Source organism: Pipistrellus kuhlii, unplaced genomic scaffold (genome assembly GCF_014108245.1).
Source record: "Pipistrellus kuhlii isolate mPipKuh1 unplaced genomic scaffold, mPipKuh1.p scaffold_m20_p_9, whole genome shotgun sequence".
Lineage (NCBI taxonomy): Eukaryota > Metazoa > Chordata > Mammalia > Chiroptera > Vespertilionidae > Pipistrellus > Pipistrellus kuhlii.
Window position 1 is genome coordinate 58,592,425 of NW_023425595.1, and position 20,173 is coordinate 58,612,597.

The 20,173-nt window shown below is 40.0% G+C and overlaps 1 protein-coding gene and 1 pseudogene across 6 annotated transcripts in view; one reads left to right on the top strand and one right to left on the bottom strand.

The window, feature by feature from the left end:
* Window positions 1–1,766: 1,766 nt before the first annotated feature.
* ALKBH8 (alkB homolog 8, tRNA methyltransferase) overlaps window positions 1,767–20,173 on the bottom strand; it is a 48,589-nt gene continuing 30,182 nt past the window's right edge. For all 6 annotated transcript variants that reach the window (XM_036427597.2, XM_045577652.1, XM_036427593.2 and 3 more), the window contains exons 8-12: window positions 13,568–13,674; window positions 12,643–12,794; window positions 9,346–9,602; window positions 4,446–4,595; window positions 1,767–2,521 (exon numbers count right to left, since the gene is read on the bottom strand). In XM_036427597.2, the coding sequence (XP_036283490.1) occupies window positions 1,967–2,521; window positions 4,446–4,595; window positions 9,346–9,602; window positions 12,643–12,794; window positions 13,568–13,674 (1,221 nt within the window). In that variant the 3' untranslated portion in view covers window positions 1,767–1,966. The remainder of the gene's footprint in view (window positions 2,522–4,445; window positions 4,596–9,345; window positions 9,603–12,642; window positions 12,795–13,567; window positions 13,675–20,173) is intronic.
* Window positions 3,653–4,109, top strand: LOC118713024 (annotated as a pseudogene).

Below are 20,173 nucleotides of genomic sequence, written 5' to 3' on the forward strand. Positions count from 1 at the left end.
CCCAAGGCTGCAGAAATATGACAAGCTGACTTTCCGGAGAACTAACGAGATGTCTAGTGCAAATATGGGAGTGGGGTGGGGGTGGGGGCACTGGGGGAATATGGACACATAGGTAGTAATACCTTAATCAATAAGAAAAAACTGGGGGAAAAAATAAAAGAGGATCCATGAAATTACTACCTGCAGCAGTGTAGCAACACTCCCCTTTTTGAAAGAATGATGAAACCATAGCTTTACAAATGAATGAAAAGCAGCCTACAGAGAAAATCCTATATAATAAGAGCCTAACATGCTAAGGACTACCAGAGGTGTTTATGGCACATCTTCCTTTTTAAGCAGCGCGAATGCTCTGGCACCACCATGCCCATGGTTATGTCTTCCTATGTACAGCACTGAGCTATGCATTAAAATATATTTTAAGTACTTAAATTATTTTCATTTTTATTACATAAAAATAATTTAAGTGCTTAAAATATATTTTAATGCATAGTTAAGTGATGTTTACACCAAATAAAAAACAGCTAATGTATCTTGAGTGCTTACCTAATAATTCAGTAGGTAACTAGTGGCCAAGCACTAAACAGATGTTATTCAACAAATGTGTTACTACTTGAGGCCCAGTGCACGAAATTTGTGCACTTGGGGGAGAGGGGATCCCTCAGCCCGGCCTGCACCCTCTCGCAGTATGGGAGCCCTTGGGGGATGTCTGACTGCTGCAGAGGGAGAATTTCCCGTCATAGCCACTGAGTTCACCAGCTGTGAGCCCAGCTTCTGGTTGACCAGCACTCCCCCTGTGGGAGGGCACTGACCACCAGGAGGTTGCTCCTGCATTGAGTGTCTGCCCTCTGGTGATCAGTGCACATCATAGCCCTAGCTTGCAGGCTCCATCCCCAGTAAGGGGTCTGCAGGAGGCAGCCAATCAATGATTCTCTCTCATCATGGATGTCTCTCTCTCCCCTCTCCCTTCCTCTCTGAAATCAATAAAAACTCTATATAATAAAAGGCTAATGTTTTTTGTTGTCTGCCCAAAGCTCCCCTTCCAGTACTTACAACAGTGACTGCTGCACGGTAGAAGCTCAGCAAGTATTTGTTGGGTGAAGCTCCTACAAATGCATGGGTATCATCCGAGTGACTAAATTTACTGAGCACCTACTATGTGTCAAGCCCTATGCTAGTCAGGAGTGATGGCAGAGTAGTTATTGTCCATGACTGTATGGAGCTAAAAAAAATCACAAATAAAATTTCAGATAACTTTCTACAAAACAGAAATTTTCTTTATTAAAGTGTATGATTTCTTCTATATAATTATGCATAATTTAATTCATTTAGTAACACTTTATAACAAAAGTTTATCTTTAAAATGCTATACACTTATCCCAGCATCCCAAATACTTCACAAACTACAATTACTTTATAAAAAAAAAACCATCCCTGTTCCTCCCTATAGAAGTCTACATATTTATTTATTTATTTATTTATTTTTTATTAAATTATTATTTTTGTACATATACCATTTATGGATAAAACAAGGTCAGCAATAGCAGTAGACTAAATGTTTCCTAATTAATCCCTACTTTAAAATTTCTCTCAGGTGCACTCCTTTGGTACTTGACCACAAGTTTTCTCTTTAATTAAAAGACTGCTGCCCTAGCTGGTTTGGCTCAGTGGAGAGGGCGTCAGCCTGCGGACCAAAGGGTCAAGGACCCGTACCCTGACTGCAGGCTCCTCCCCAGCTGGGCCCTGGTCGGGGCACGTGCAGGAGGCAACCAACTGATATGTTTCTCTCACATCAATGTTTCTCTCTCTTTTCCTCTCTCTTTCAATCTCCCTAAAAATCAAAGGAAAAATATCCTCAGGTGAGGGTTAACAACAGCAACAGGAAAAAAAAAAGACTGCTAATTTAGACTGCTTTGTAAGAAAAAAGCTGAGTGTTTCTTTCCTGACTATGATATGTTCATTCCGATAATCAGGCCTTTTGAAGAATCACACACCAGTTCCCCTGGTCATAGTAGCTTTGCAGAATGCTGACATTATTCAAAGTCTGGCAGGCAGCTTCCAATTCTCCCTCACAGAACACATGGTAGTAACGATGAAGCACAGGGCCTGTGTCATGGGTTCCTGCCGGACCAAATGGCTCCGTAGGTTTTTCCTTACTTGCATTTCCCTTAAGGTGCCAGGGAACCAGTAAGTCTTGAGAATGGAAAGAAGTCCTGTTAGTGTGAATAGGCAGCATGGAATTAGCAACTTCTCTCGAATGATATCTTCCTTTCTGAAAGTCATTAATGGAGGGAATGGAACATGCTGAATCTTGGTGGCCTGTGTCAGGCACTGGCTCCACAAACAGCTCCTGTGCTGATGGGTCACTGCTGATCTCTTGCCTTCCTTGATTAGATTTGTTTTCTCTGAGATACTTGGACTTCTTCTTCTGATACTCTTGTTCCATCGCCCACACATAAATGAGTGCCTTCCCACCAGATCTCAAGAGTCGGGCAATTTCTTGAAGAGCTGCCATTCTGCGCTCCTAATAAAAAAAAAAAATGTTGCTATTTATCAACCAGAAGGAGACTGAGAGAAAACGAAAATATAACTGACTGTAGGACTGCTCTCAGTTAAGATAAATGGCCCAGAAAACCTAACAAAATATCTTCTATAAAACAAAAAAGGGGGAAGAAAGGTAAGGGGAATTTTGTTCTGTTATTGAGTGGTTAAAAAATAGTGTTGAAGGAAAAGGAAATTTTTATTTCTGTTAATAAAATAGAGGCACAGAGTGTTTTCCATTTTGTTTTGTTTTGAATTCAACTAAGATTATAAAGTATACTAACTAAAATTGCTGGAGACTCCAGCACAGGGTGATCTATAGATTAGGGGAGAAATCACTGACACTCAAGAAAGGGGAATTTTTTCTATAAAAAATATAAAATTTGCTCTAACCGGTTTGGCTCAGTGGATGGTGTCGAACTATGGACTCAAGGGTCCTGGGTTCAATTCCAGTCAAGGACATGTACCTTGGTTGCGGGTACATCCCCAGTGGGGGGTGTGCAGGAGGCAGCTGATTGATGTTTCTCTCTCATTGATGTTTCTGACTCTCTCTCTCCCTTCCTCTCTGTAAAAAAAATAAATAATATATTAAAAAATTAAAATGTGACTAATTAAAGGCATAAGAGTCACATTTCTACCAATTACGTATATATATATATATATATATATATATATATATATATATATGTTGGTTTCAGAGACGGAGAAGGAGAGAGAGAGAAACATCAGTGATGACAATCATTGATTGGCTGCCTCCTGCATGCCCTCTACTGGGGATCAAGCCTGCAATATGTGTGCCCTTGACCAAAATTGAACTTGGGACCCTTCAGTCTGCAGGCCGATGCTCTATCCACTGAGCCAAACCAGCTAGGGCAAGTACCTTATTTTTGAAAAAAATAGGGAAACAAATAGAATGGGAAGGAAGTGAGATTCTGATGTCAGGGATGAGTGAGAGTTGAGAAAGAAAAATGGAAACAGAAATAGAGAGGAGGCTCAAAGGCTAAGGAGAGAGTCTACTCAAGAGGCACAGAGTTCTCTTAAAATCTTACAGCTAAACTTTAAAGATGAGCAGGCTGCTGTGGACTGAGGCCGCTGGGGTCTGAAGGATCTTAGGATGGCTGGGCAAAAACTTGCTCTAAAGGACAATGACTGGGTAGCTTTTGGGGAAGTACATATCCCAAAAACGAAGGCCACTGCTAACTCCTTGAACTCCTGAAATGAGACCCTCACCTCCAGGTTGGCCACTTTACCTGAGAATCTACCTGCTAGCACTTGCTACAAGGCCAAGGTAGCGAAGGCTGGTTTTGGTAGGTGACTTTGAAAAGCTTAAAGCCCTGAAGGTTCCTATGCCAGAGCATATAGTACCCTGATGGGTGATGAAGAAAGAGATGTGAAAAGTTGTATTGAGTTTTGGTCTCTCTTAAAGGCAAGGATTAAGCAATATGGGAAAGAGCTGGAGAAGACGAAGAACATAATTCCATTTAATCAGATGACCACTGAGGATTTGAAAACTAGACAAGAAGAGGCATCCCTACTGGCCTCCCAAGCCAACTGAGGATTTACAAACTTGAGTGTAGGAGAAAGTACTGGCTCTCATATACAAACTTGGACATTAAAAATAATCAGATAGTGAAAAAAAATTAAAGATGAGTAAGTCTCAAAGTAGGAAAAAGGTAAAAACATGCAGCAATAACAACATCAACATACAGTCCATTAGGCTTCTGTTTAACTAAGTACAACTTCCATGTAACTCAACTCCCTTCCATATGCTCTCTTAACAAGTGGTGTAAAATATGACAAGAGAATGAAAGAAAAGAAAAGCTAATACGAGTTCCAACTAGTAAAATCCATGAACATTTCCTGCCACTTTAGTTACAAGTTCTGGGAGAGAGAAAGACAGTACTTACTGCTGTCGCAAAATGGTGAATAACAGCAATGGAGATGCAGGCATCACAGGACCCACTGCGGACTGGCACTGACAATGCATCACAGACAAAGGCCTGATACTGCTTCTCTCGACAAATGTCCACAAGGTTTTGGCTGCGATCACAGCCGATCTATAATAGAGAAAGTCACAACACCTTACTTAAATGGCATGAGAAATTAAGAGCAATGGATTTACTGCTTACCATAAAGTTATGAGACAGATTTCATATGGTGAAATGGTCTAAGACCATGATATTATCAATTTTTACGGCCAGTACAAAGTAAGAATATATAATTCACTGGACAGCATTTATTACCTTAACAAGTATCAAACAGAACTCAATTAGTGAATGTAAACAAATGACTAGAATAAAAATGACAGCAGTGGGTATGTGAGGCCCTAATGGATACCTAAGTGATCACCATTCAGGATCTAGATCGCTTTGTAATATCACACACTTAAAAATGAAAACTATCCCATAAACATAGTCTTTTGAGGGAGCTACAAATAAGAGGATCTAAAGTATCTGTCATTATTAATAAACTATACTCTGATGGTCCAGAATAAAAAATTAGCTGTTGTTTTTCCCCCCCTGCTTTATACTTACTTGTGCAATCAGAAAATAAAATCCCCAAATAATAAAAAAAGTAATTTATTTCATTTTTTTAAATTATTGATTTTGTTCTGCTAAACACCTAATCAATATATAAAAACCCAGGGTCCGTAACATCCAAAATAACCAAAGGCTTGACCGAACACCAGATGTCAGCCCTGCAGTCTGACCCAGCACTGACTGTTGAGGGGGCTGCAGATCAGCCATTGCCTCTCTCTTTCTTTCTGGAATTCACCAGCAGCCACACCTCTTTTTCTCTCTGGGCCTCCACGGGGGCTGCTGATGAGCCCCACCTCTCTGATCAGGCTCGGAGATAGGCCTGGAGACACTGACTGGCATACCCTGTTTCCCCGAAAATAAGACAGTGTCTTATATTAATTTTTGCTCCCAAAGATGTGCTAGGTCTTATTTTCAGGGGATGTCTTATTTTTCCATGAAGAAGAATACAGTACACATTTATTGTTAAATGAAAATAAAGGAAATTTATTACCTGTATACAGTACAGTAGTACGGTAGTTGTCAACACAAACCAGACAAACTGTGAATCCTACAGTATCAAGAATTTACTCATTTATTCCATGACAATCATGTCATCATATTCTGGAACATCATCATAACAATCCAATTCCTGAATTTCCTGGTGAATTTCTTGTGACTCCATTTCTTTCAAAATCAGTGGACCAAATCTCTCATGTTTAACCTAGGGAGGGCCTTATTTTTGGGGGGATTCCTTATATTTCACTCAGAAGGAAACCTGAAAGTAGGTCTTATTTTCAGAGGATGTCTTAGTTTTGGGGAAACACGATAGAAACCGACCAATCAAATGGGTGCTACTATAAAGGGAGTAAGTGCCTTGAAAGTATAAAATCTTTGCTTATAAAATTTATCTCTGAAAATAAAGCCAAAAGTTAGTTAGATAGAAATGAAGAGTAACTGAAGAAGTCTAAAAAAGAAATGGTTCTTAGTCAGAATATAAAAATTTTGAATTAGAGAGAAGAGTAAGCTCAGGCATGGCTGAGATCAGATAAAAACAAATTCACCACATATACTTCTTACAGAAATGGAAAGCAGTTCATAAAACTATTGCCATGAAAGCCCTATCTGGTATTTTAAAAATGCATTGTTAAAGAAATTATATATAAAGTAAGTTTGTAATTTTTTTTCGATTCTATGATTATCCTACATTTGAATACCAGAATGACTGTCTCGGGTCACATCCACTGAATATCGAATGCACATATTTTCACATTTGAAGATGGCTGTTCAAAATACTCAGGTATTATGGCTACATCCAAGTTGAAGGCTCAGCAGCTTAAAAAAGCAGGTTTCCCACCCTGGTTGATTTGGTTTTGTGGTCAGTGTCCTCCCTCAGGCGGGTTCAATCCCTGGGCAAAGTCACATACCTCAGTTGCAGGTTCGATCCCCAATTGGGGCACATGTGGGAGGCAACCCATCAATGTGTCTCTCTTGCAGGAGGTAACCAATTGATTTCTTTCTCTCACTCACTCTCTCTCACCCTTCTCCACCCCCTCTTCCCTCCCTTCCACTCTCTAAAAAATCAATGGGAAAAATATCCTCAGGTGAGGATTAAAAAACAAACAAACAGAGTGAGGAGAATCCAAGATGGTGGCATAGGTAACACCTAACTGCAGCCTCACACAACAATTTCAATAAAATACAACTAAAATATAAAATGGAGATTACCCAGAACTACAGGAAAGTCGACTGACTGGAAATTCTACAACGAGAAGGAAAGAGAAAACCAGAAGGAAAATCAGAGGAGCTGTAAAAGCCTAAGGTATGGCTTTTACACACAGCGTGCTGAGAGGACGGAGCTGGAGAGGAGGGGTCCGCTGAGTGCCTGGCTGGCATTCCCTAGCGGGAAGGAGATAAAAGCTCCGGACTGTGCTGAGCCCCAGTTCCGACAGCACTGAACTCCAGTTCTGGGTGAGACCCTGGGGACCCAGGCTCATACAGAGGGAGCCTGGGCTGTGAGGCGGAATCTTAGGGGAGCAGCGAAAGGCAGAGCCCCCAAAGGCATGTGCATTACGCACAGAGGATGGACCGTTGACTCTGCTGCTAGATTGCCCTAGTGGGAAGGAGAAAAAAAGCTCCAGACTGTGATGAGCCCCAGTTCCGACTGCACTGAACCCTATAGGGTTCTGGGTAAGACCCAGGCTCATACAGAGGGAGCCTGAGCTGTAAAGCGGAAACCCAGGGGAGCGGTGAAAGGAAGTCCTGGAGGCATGCTCACTGCACGCAGAGAACGGGCGGTTGACTGTGTTGCTGGATTGTCCTGGCAGGAGGGAGTCAGGGGCTCCAGACTGCTCTGAACTCCACTTCCAACTCCACTGCCAACTGAACTGAACCCCAGTTGTGGGCTCATTGAAGGAAAGACTAGACTGTCTGGTAGCAGGCAAAACTCGAGGGCACCTTTCTCTCAGAGGTGCTTGTAGCGAGTACCGAAGGACACTGAGGAACACTGAGACTCAGGAGCTTCATAGGGCATGGCTGACGGAAGCTAAGGCTGTAGGCTCCACCCTGAAACTCCGCCCCATCCAAGCTGAACACAGAGACTTTTAAGGCTACCAACTCAGGGAAGCTGCGAAAATGCTGAGACAAGGAAACAGATCACAAATGAAAGAAATGGAGGACAAAAAGCGACTGGATATAGGGTTCAAAACCACGCTTATAAGGTTTTTCAAGAATTTCCTAGAAACGGTCAATAAAACCTATGAGGATGTGAAAAGGGATCAACTAGAAATAATAAGGGATCAACAAGAAATAATAAGGGATCAACAAGAAATAAAGAATACATTGTCTGAAATAAAAAATATTATACAGAATCCTAAAAACAGAATGGAAGATCGCAAGAATCAAGTCAAAGATTTGGAACATAAAGAGCCAGAAGATACTCCTCCGCAGAAGCAAGAAGACAAGAGAATCCAGAAAGTTGAAGATAATGTAAGAAACCTCTGGGACAACTTCAAGCGAACCAACATCAGAATTATGGGGGTCCCAGAAGAAGAGAGAGAGCAAGATACCGAAAACATACTGAAAGAAATAGTGACAGAAAACTTCCTCCATCTGGTGAAAGAATTAGACCTACAAGTCCAGGAAGCACACAGAATCCCAAACAAAAGGAATCCAAAGAGGACCACACCAAGACACATCATAATTAAAATTCCAAGAGCAAAAGAAAAAGAGAGAATATTAAAAGCAGCAAAAGAGAAACAGGTAGTTACCTATAAAGGAGCACCCATATGATTGTCAGCTGATTTCTCAACAGAAACCATGCAGGCCAGACGGGAATGGCAAGAAATATTCAAGGGGATGAATAGCAAGAAACTACAGCCAAAAATACTCTACCCAGCAAAGCTATCACTCAGAATCGAAGGACAGATAAAGAGCTTCACTAATAAAAAAAAGAGCTAAAGGAGTTCATCACCACCAAACCAGAATTATATTAATTACTGAAGGGGGTTCTTTCGGAAGAGAAAGAAAATAAAGATAAAAATTATGAACAACAAATACATAACTATCAACAAGTGAATCTAAAACCAAGGGAATTAAAAAACCTGATGAACAATATTAACTGTTGAATATAATAGAATCAGAGGTATGGAAGGGGAGTGAACTGATGATTCTTGGGGAAAAGGGGAGAGGGGGATGTGGGAAGAGACTAAACATAAACTGTGCACCTATGGATGAGGACAATGGGAGGTGGAGAAAGGGCACAGGGTGGGGTAGGAACCTGGAGGAGGGGGGAAAAATGAGGAACTTTTGTAATATGAACAATAAAGGTTTATTAAAAAAAAAACAAGCTTCCCTTTTGTCATAAGTAACTCAATTTCTGGTAAAATAAAAATGAGAATTACAAACAGACAAGCAGGCTCCAGGAACAATAGACAGGAAGGAATACATGCAGATAGGAGGGGATACATGACTAAGGTTGCAGGGCTAGACCCAAGATATGCTCCCACATCTTGCCTGATGCCAGAGTTTTCTGTTTTCAGTAGCTGTAACTTCCTTTTCTATGGACCACTTTCTCCCCGCCCCCCCCCCCCCTTTTTTTTTTGCTGTGCTAGGAAGTAGGAAGTTCTCCCTGCACCAGAGCATTATGGCAAATACTCATGTATACTCTTCTCTATGAGGACTGGTTATAATTTTTCTGCATCCTAAAAAAAAAATCATTGTATCATGGGAAGAAGATAATAATATTCTTACAAATAAAGCGGAAAGAAAGCCAGAAGCAACAATTACTTGCCATATATAACTCCTTATTTATGCCAAGATACTTTCCATTTCCACATCCAACATCGGCCACTAAGGAACCACTTGGCAAGGCTTTCAAAAACTCCACAATGTGTGGCCAAGGAGTATGTCTCGTGCTGCTGAAGTGCCCAGCGATCTCTTCATACACTTGATGGACATATTTTTGCTCCAACTGTGAGGCTTCTTTATCACTCTCTGGAAATGATGGAGGAGGTTCCTTCATTTGGCTGTCACAGACCAAAGGATAACCTAATGAAGAAACAAGGTAATATAAATCTTTTCTTTTTATCCAAATAATTCACAAGGTCTTATGCTTTCTTAAAAGGAAAAAGCAAATCAGTTCAAATTTGGAGACTAGGGATAAGAAGCCTCTGATTTATGAGTTAGAAAACAGAAGGAAGAAAACCCATCTACAACAAGACATGACTGCAATTCTGTACGTCTTAAAATGAAGATGCCTACTTCACCTTTGGATTAAAGATCCTCACTCAGGAAAGCATCTTGATGGGCCAGGCCTACGCAGAAGATATTTAGCTACATTAACAAGTTTTAGGGTGAAAGTGATAGGAGTTCTGGGGGCACTAAAACTTTTAGAAGAATGAAACCTAGAAGCAAAATGTCATTAGGTAATAATCACAAGTATTTAATAAACACTATCTGAAGCAGTTTATATATGTCTCGTCTCAATTCTCACACTATAAAATAGGTACTATTACACCCATTTTATAGATGAGAAGCTGAAGGACAGAATCCTACCTAATAAAAGAGAAACATGCAAATTGACCGCACCTTTGCTATGCCCACAAGCCAATCAGGGCAAGTATGTAAATTAACCCAACCAAGACGGCAATTAATTTGCATATCCAGCCGGGACTGGTTTGGCTCAATGGATAGAGCGTAGGCTTGGGGACTGAAGGGTCCCAGATTTGATTCCAGTCAAGGGCATGTACCTTGGTTGCGGGCAGATCCCCAGTAGGGGGTGTGCAAGAGGCAGCTGATCGATGACTCTCTCTCATCGACGTTTCTAACTCTCTATCTCTCTCCCTTCCTCTCTGTACAAAATCAATAAAATATATTTTTTTAAAAATTGCATATCCAGGCCAGAACAAAGACTGAAGACAGCATAGAAAGAAGCCAAGTGCTGAACGAAGCTGCGGAGAAGCAAGCAAGTAAGGCGGCAGAGAAGGAAGGGAAACAAGCAGGGTAGGGAGAAGGGACAGAAGCAGGCGGAGCAGCAAGAAGGGAGGAAAGCAGGCGGGCTGGGGGAGAAGGGAGGGAAACAAGCAGGGCAGCGACCGCAGCAGGAAGCCCTATTGCAGGAATCTTCCTGCAACAGGCTACAGTGTTAAATAATAATCCCAAAGTGACAAAGATAGTAGGTCATAGAGCCAGGATTTGAACCCAGGCAGTAGAGACTAGAGTCCGTATTCTAAATGACTACACTTCTCCAATGGAATTGCCTTCTTCAATAGAAGGAGAAAAACCAAGTAGAGGACGTGACAGAGGAAGTTTAGGATACAATGTCTCAAATTAATTTTTAAGTTGTCCCCTGTCCTCTCCAATAGTCTAGTACTCATTTCAAATCCTTGCCCATTCTATACTATGCTATAATTCTCCTTTGTCTTCAGCCAAAGTTTGTGACACATATCTTTTAAAGGGTAGTATTCTTGAGAGTGAAAGGAGTAGTGCTCCCAGGGAAATCACAAACAAGACTGAGACAATAATTAGAAATAGTATTGGGTTATAGCACTGATGGATTCAGATATTTTTCCTTTGATATAACTAGCATATGCCAAACTTTGAGAAAGCCTAGAATGGGGGTAGAATTGGTAAGGAGCATGTAGTCCTTACAATGTGTAAAGTGAAGCTCTAAACATTTTAATTGGACATTTAAGAAAAGGGTGGCCCCGGAAAGCTTGAGGACTCCAAAACATATATGTGGAAACAGATAAGTTACATTATGTTGGTTACATCAGAATTGCAATCATTCTACAATATACATTATAATTATTCAAAATTGGTATTAGTAAAATTTTATCTTTTGGAAATTATGAAGATCTAAGTTGTCGAAAGGGAATAGGGACCCTTACCTTTAAAAATCTATAAATCTGTACCAAAAGTATCCAAAAGATGGCCATGAACTTAAAAAAAAAAATCTGTGAACTAACTATAATCAGAACTTTTTATAGGATCCCTTACATTGAATTAATGCCCATAACAAAGAAACATTTGCATAAGAAAACTAGCTTGTCTATCTAACTAGACTTCAAGTTCCTTTAGAACAAGTGCCATAGTAGACATTTCAAGTTTTCTAATAGGAAACTTGTAGCTATAATAAAGGTTTTTCATTTTAAATGTTTTTAAGATTATGACTAGACCCAAAAGCAATTCCTAGATAAATCCCATAATTAAAACCTTACAGGATATAAATAAGATCTTATACATCATTGTCATTAAAAAATAATTTATAAAATGAAAAAGGTTTTTCGCTATTGACTCTAAGAAATATAGGTGATGGCATACTTGTAAAGACAACTCAAAATAGCATCATATTGACAAAGTTTGTGAGTACTTTAAAAAAAAATGTTTTCATTGATTTCAGAGAGGAAAGGAGAGAGAGAGAGAGAGAGAGAAACATCAATGATGAGAATCACTGATTGGCTGCCTCCTGCACACTCCCCACTGGGGATGGAACCTGCAACCTGGGCATGTGCCCTGACAGGAACTGGACTGTGACCTCCTGGTTCCTAGGTCGATGCTAAACCAGTGAGCCACACTGGCCAGGATTTTTGAGTATTTCTTTTATTCTTTAATAGATTTCCAAATTGGCACAAACCACTGTTTGTCCTCCTAGAGTTATCTCCAATTTCTCATATCCAATTTCCCCTTTGGATCGATGAGGAGTAATTTAAAAGCTTCACAAGCTGTTTCCAATAAAACCTAATTTTATGGTATTTTAATGTGCCATAATTGTAGCATGCTTAACTGTGACTTCAATTAAAAAATATTTTTGGCATCCAACTATGCTCAAGTACTATTTGTACAAAATAAACATGAATTAGGTGGAGTCCCTATGTTCAAAGAATATAAACTCATTTTAATGAGGGTGGTCAAGAAAAATATATATAAATGTATTTTATACTTAAAAGTATATATAAATAGTAGGTAAAATGTTGGAAATAACTTTAATAAGGTTATAGCAAAGCTTTCCTTGGCTCTGTTTGGACTTTAAGAAATTTTCATACTAGATTTATTCCATTTTACAATAAAATCAAAATTATATACTTACTACAGTCACAAGGTGTTTGCCTCACTTTCCTGAATGTAAATGATGTCCGTATTCCCCTCTTGCTTAAAGTTAGGTCTCCAACATCACCAGTGATAATTCCACTTTTGTGACCCTTGGATGCTTGAACAGTATCAAATTTTCTTGGTGTTATTCTAAAAACAACAGTAGAAATAATTTATTTAATGTGGTTAAAGATCCTGCCCCCAGGTGAACACAAGAGGGACATCACAAGATGGCCAGCAGGGGAGGGCAGTTGGGAGGCACTAGCCTGCAAGGGGGGCAGTTGAGAGGGACCAGGCCTGCAAGGGAGGGCAGTTGGAGGCCATCAACCCTGCAAGGGAGAATAGTTAGGGGAGACCAGGCTGGCAGAGGAGGAAAGTTGGGGCAAACAGGCTGGCAGGGGAGCAGTTAGACATCAATCAGGCTGGCAAGGGAGTGATTAGGGGGTGATCAGGCTGGCAGGCAGAAGTGGTTAGGGGCAATCAGGAAGGCAGACAGGTGAGCAGTTGGGACCCAATAGTCCTGGATTGTGAGAGGGATGTTAAACATCCCTCGAGGGGTCCCAGATTGGAGAGGGTGCAGGTTGGGCTGAGGGACAACCCCCACCCTGTGCAGGAATTTAGTGCACCGGGCCTCTAGTAATAATGATAACATGTGAGAGACAAACACATGGCAAAACGTTCACATTTGATAAATCTAGGTGAAAGGTGAAGAGAGTTCACAGAACTAGGCTTGCAATTTTCTTTAAATTTTAAGGTTAATAGTATAAAGGTTAATAGTATAAAAAGAGATAGATGTCCCTGGGGTTTTAAACCCAGGGGACTCAATGTGCAGGCCTGGGGCATGGTTCTGGTGGCTCATAGGAAAGAATGAGGACTCTCACAAAGCAAAGGGTATCTGTGGTCAAGGTCATTTCAATACGTACCCATGGGTCCAAAGGTATCTAGATTCTCCTGTCATCACCAGCAAACTCCGAAGAGGCAACATGACTGGCACTGTGACACCATCTGGGTGCTTAAAATCCATGATGATCTTGAAGTAAAGGAAAAAGCACAAAGATTAACCACAAGATGCACTCCAAGGAGAAGAATAATTCACTGATTCTGACTATGTTTCTAGGCTAATGGAGATTAAAACATGACAATGCTTAGAGAATTTATGTGCACTCAAACTTTGATGCACGTAAAACTCAACTGAATGACTAAAAAACATACTTCGTCCATAGAGAGACTCAGTAGGTCTAGGGTGAGAGGCCCAGTAGTTGGCATTTCTAGCAAGCACCCCAGAAAATTATGATGCAGGTGGTCTGAGGACCATACATACTACCCAAAACACTAGGGTAAGTGGTCCAGTGCAGGGACTGTGAAGCTGAACCTTCATATCCTGGTTCTTCCATTTACCAGCCATGTGACCTAAGGGACAGCAAGCCCCTTAATCCCTCTGTGCCACAATGTTTAATAAATTAAATATATAATGATACAAATATAAATATACTGGCATACAGTAAATACAAAAAATAGTGACCATTATTATTTTAATGACCATTAATAGAATTATAATTATAATCCAACGAGAAATCAGTAAGTGCTACAGGTCCTCATATCAATTTTGCCATTAAAGTCATGCTAATTTACAAGAGATAATCAAAGAACACATGAACATTTTCCATCACTCTTCCCTTAAAACCCCTCCTCAGCCCCCACCTTAGGTTCGACCTTTGCAATTCATCCAGATTAGGTTCTGATTTGCCAGTTTCTATGCCAGTCAGCATCAAAAGCTCCACCTCCTAGGCAACCAATGGCTCTTTGCACTTCACCCAGATTTGGTTCTGAATGGTCGGTTTCTATGCCAGTTAGCGTCCAAAGCCCCTCCTCCTAGGCAGCCACTGGCTCCTTGCAATTCACCTAGATTTGGTTCTGATCGGTCAATTTTTATGCCAGTCAGCATCTCCGGGCCTATCTCTGGGTCTGATCATAGAGGCAGGACTGATCAGCAGCCGCCCCAGGCTGCTGGTGAGTGAGCTGAACTGCTGACCTCTGGGAGAGAGAGAGAGAGGCTTGGCTGCTGGTGAGGCCAGGAGAGAGAAGCAAGGTCTGATCACCCTGCTTCTCTCTGGCCCTTTCCAGCAGCTGCTGCTGATTAGCCCAGCATACCCCCCCCTCTCTCAGAGGTCAGCTGTTCAGCCCGCTTGCCTGCTGTGCATGCAGCCTGGCAGTTGGTCAAGCTTCCGGTCATTGTGGATGTTATGACCCCCCAGAGCTATATAAATATATCTTTATATATATAGATAGCAACCTATAAAGAGACAATACTCTCAAGAAAATGCTGTTGTTCTCAGCATTTAAACACCAAACGAATTACCGTATTTTTCGGACCATAAGACGCTCCAGACCATAAGACGCACCAGTTTTTAGAGAAGGGAAATGAAGAAAAAAAGATTCTGAAACAAATAGTGTCCTAAAATATTTTATGTGCATTAAAACCCAACATCACAGTCATAAACACATGTAATCAACCCTGTAAAGTAAACAGCAGCATTTAGAACCATTTTAGAGCCGGGCAAGCACACAGAGACCACACAGAGCCGGGCAAGTAAAAAAAACTTTTTTTTTAAAGTATATGTGTAGGCTATATTTGGACCATAAGATGCAGGGACTTTTCCCCCCCACTTCTAGGGGAAAAAAGTGCATCTTATGGTCCGAAAAATACGGTAAGTCTAAATATAGATAACTGTGAATTTAAAAGGCATGCCACAGGGTATAAATATATTATTAAGTAAATAAATCAATCCATTTGAAAAATATCAGTGGGATGAAGAGAATTTAGCATACTACTTTTGTATGCTAAAGGTAAACATAACACAATACCTTGCATGAAGTAAGCATTCAATAACTGTTAGCTAGCTTCTATAATAAAAGTGTAATATGCTAATTAGACCAGGTGGCTGAACGACCTTCCAGACGACATTCTGGACAAAGCCGAGGCAAGCTGCCGTGGCTGGGAGGGCGGAGCCCCATGCATGAATTTCGTGCACTGGGCCTCTTGTTAATAATAATAATGCTATATTAAATTAGATAGTGCACATGAATTTTTTTGAAATATAAAGAATTATACAGGTCTAAGCTGGTTTACACTTTTCTTATCTGACCTCCCAAGGGGAAGAGGTCGGTGGGGAAAAAAGGACATCTGTAATATTTTCAACAAAAAAGATAAAATTTTTTAAAAAAGAGAAGAAAGCAAGATGATAGACTTTAATTTTCCAACAATCATCTGTTCCAAATTACCACATATAATTTCAAATAGTCTTACTCCAACCACATTCTATTTATAAATGTTGAAGATGAAGTCTGAAGTTTCGGGGGTAAGTATACTAATGCCTGCAACTTCCCCAAGTATATGAATAAAGGAAGAGAAATACTGATAAGACAGATATTTGATAAAGCATATATGTTAAAATGTTAAGAGTAGAATCTAGGTGGTAAATATATTCTGTATGAAAATTTTCATAATGAAATGTTGGGAATAAAAATCCAGTGTGGCCCAATTTTTTAAATAATTTTTAAAAGAATAATTTATTGATTTTTAGAGAGAGAGGAAGGGGGAAGAGAGAAACACTGATGTAAGAATGGAACATCAATTGGCTGCCTCCTGCACACCCCATCCTTACTAGGGAATGAGCTCCAAAGGGGGCGTATATCCTGACCAGGAATCAAACCAGCAACCTCACAATGCACAGGACAATGCCCAGCTAACTGAGCCACACCAGCCTGGGTATGTGGCCCATTTTTAAGCCAATATATTAGTATATAGGTCTCACTTTTCTGAACAGATGCTGAGGTCTACACATAGGAAAGAATGATGAGCATATTTATTAATTATTTTATTAAAGACAATCATTTGTGGCTTAAAGGGATGAAAATTGTTGATAAGAAAAATATTCTGAAAGACTAGACTCTAATTCTTTCAGTAGACAAATACAGAGATGGGCAAAAGTAGGCTAAGAGTAGTATGTGAATTGCAGAGTTTATTTTTGTATTATTATTTCTTAATTATTGTATTATTTATTTGTATTACAAGTGTAAACTTATTATTGCCCATGTTGTATATATTGTGTGAGGCATCAAAAGCTGCAATGGTAAATAAAAGACATGGTCTCTGCCCACCTGGAGATTACAGTTTCTGGCTAATTAATAGTCAACATGTTTTACAGATACACAATACCTACATACTTGTTAAATTCAAATGTATTCTCTTCTATCAACAGAGAGTAGTGATTTTAAAATAGGAAAATCTCAGTTTCAATAAATAAAACTTACACAGAAGTGTGAACATGACACTAATTAATTTGGAAGCATTTACTGTTTACCAGTTTACTGTCAGGATACCAAATGGGTAAAATAAACATCCAGCTGGATGAGGTGCACAGGGCAAGGTTTGTGGGAAGGAGCACAGAGCTTCCAAGCTCTGAGTACACCATCCTCCCGCACCTCCAAGTGTCATCCACCTGGAAGCTCTCCAAACCCTAAGCTATTGGGATGTTTATGGGAGCTTCATCATGTTAACCGATTATTAGCTCCATTTCCAGCCCCTCTTCCCTATCTGAAAAATGAGGGGCAAGGCTGAAAATTCTACGCTTAGAATCACTGCTTGGGTTTTCTGGTGAGCAGCCCCCAGCCAGAAGCCCAACAAGAGTCATTTCAATACAAAAGGACATTGCTATTACCCAGGAAATTCAAGAGGACTTAGGAATTCCGTGTTAGGAACTGGAGTGAAAGACAAAAATATTAAAACATTGCTATCATTGTCTTTTTCCAATCTATTGATGTTCCACCTGAAAGGAAGGAGGTACAAAATGTAAAAATTCTAGCTTATATTAATGGTAACCTACAAATCTTTAAAAAAGAAGCACTTTGCCAGGCTGTTGTGGCTCAGTGGTTGAGTGTCAACCCATATACCAGGAGGTCATGGTTTGATTCTCTGTCAGGGCACATGCCTGGGTAGCGTGCTTAATTCCCAATTGGGGGCATGCAGGAGGCAGCCATCAATGATTCTCTCATCGATATTTCTCTCTCTCTTTCCTCTCTCTGAAATGAATAAAGAAAAAAATAAAAAAAAATATTAGGACAAAAATATTAGGACTAGCATCTAATCACTTAGGAAATGATATGGTTTTAGAATATCAGTTCCAAGAACCTGGACAAAGACTAATATATATTTTTTCTATTATCTCACAGCTATATTATGTGAGAGTATAATTTTTAATTTAGAAAGTAAGTTTTACTTATGAAATTGCATGTATATTTTCTATGACAAAAAATAAGAAGATTAAAAGAAAATTCACTAAAGATTCACAACCAGTAATGCTCTGTTGCAACAGCTGACTCATTCTGCCATGTGCTAGCCCTGCTCCACAGGAGTTTTTTCCAATTATTCGTATTGGCTTTACCTATTTTCTTTATTTTCTGGGGTGGCAGAGTCAATAAAGATCAATTTTACAGAAAGTTCATGGAACATGACTGAGGATAATGTTCAGTTCAAAGCCAACAAACATAAAACCCCAGACATTCTAATCTTATAAAACCTTTATACACCAAAATACAATAGAATAAAGCCCCAGACACAGCTATCACTCTATCACTCAAATAAAGATAAGATTCATAACAAACAATCTCCATGTTGGCTGAACAGGGATTTGAAGAATGTATTGCTCCTAGAACACTTCAGAGAAAGAAGAAAACTTAATCCTGAACCTTTTTGGTTAGAAGTAGACTGCGATCATTAACCTTTTGAAATCCCAAAGAGGATATAGGCAAGGGACCATATAATGAGAAGAATGGTATGTGATTCATAGAGAATGATGAAAGCTGAGAGGACAGAAGTGACGATAATGCAGAAAACATTTCATAGTTAAGAATTTAGCAGAACCAAAACCGGTTTAGCTCAGTGGATAGAGCATCGGTCTGCTGACTAAAAGGTTCGATTCCGGTCAAGGGCATGTACATTGGTTGTGGGCACATCCCCAGTAGGGGGTGTGCAGGAGGTAGCTGGTCGATGATTCTCTCTCAGCGACGTTTCTAGCTCTCTATCCCTCTTCCTTCCTCTCTGTGAAAAATCAATATATTAAAATAAAAAAAAAAAAGAATTTAGCAGAATAGACAGGGGTTTACCTGTTTCCCATAGCCTGCCAACTATAAATGATTTGCTGTTGCACTAATACTTTCACTGGTCTCAAATGAAATTAATTTATTTTAAAAAGCAAACAAGGGATTCCATATACCTCATCATGACCATGTCTACTATGTTTGAAAAAGTGGGAAAAGAAAGAAGGAAAAAGGGAGACAGATTCACAAATGCAAAGACACAAGAGTGAAGCTACACAACATTTAAGAAGAAACACAGCAATATGAACAATGTCCGTTTATATACTTCCTCTGGGTTTACAAATGTAGAATCCTACCATATCATGAGATAATTAGTTTATTATGGGGAAGAACTTTGAACATTTTTAGTAAAACAAATATAATTTTCTTTCTTTATAAAAGATGACATTCCTAGAAGCACACTTTGCTAAGTTGATAAGTAGCTGGAAGAGAATATGCTGATATGCCATATTTTCTGAGAGAGAAATTAATATAAGTTTTGCCTAGGATACCTTAGAGACCAATGGCTAATGTCAGTAACTCTTAAATCTGTCTATCCTATCTAATAGAGAGGGAATATACTAATTGCTGTCATGCCTTCACAAAGATGGCAAGGCCCACAGCCAATAAGGAGGGTGTATGCTAATTCACTGCCATGGCCTCAAAGATAGCAGCACCCACAGCCACAAAATGGCGGTGTCCAGTCCTCTCAGCCCTTCCAGGGTGCCTGCCTTAAGAGTCTCCAGTCCCCTCAACCCCTCAGCCTCTCAGGATTGGCCTAAGGCACAGGCAAGCCTCGGATGTCGGTTGCTCAGCTGCCTAGGGCAGGCCCAAGGCGCAGGCAAGCTTTGGATGGCAGCTGCCCAGCCACCCAGGGCTGCCCGAGGCTCAGGTAACCAGGGCCAGCCGAGGTTTACGCTGCCAGTAGTAGCAGCAGCAGAAGTATGATGGGGGCATTGCCTTCCCCGACTACTGGGTCGCCTCCCACCCATGAGATTTCCCAGACTATGAGAGGGGACAGGCTGGGCTGAGAGACAGACCCCCAATATACACACTGGGCCTCTAATACTTAATATGATAGCAAAATATGGCCAAATTAAATAAAAGCTTAATTTACTTTACTGAACATTGGGCCTCTAGACCCATATAAGCCTGCTTAGTTTATTTTTGGTGGTTTATTTTTGTTTCTTCTTTAGACTGGGCTTGAAGATTCAACTATTTAATTGTAAGAAGCTCATTCTTTTGAACATTTATTAAATACCATATATTAACTTTGGGAGAGCTCAAACAAATAAAGAGCTCAAACTATTTAAAAGGACAGACATCTACAATAATAAAAGAGTAAGATGCAAATTGACCGTATCTTTGTGGCTCCAACTGGCCAATCAGGA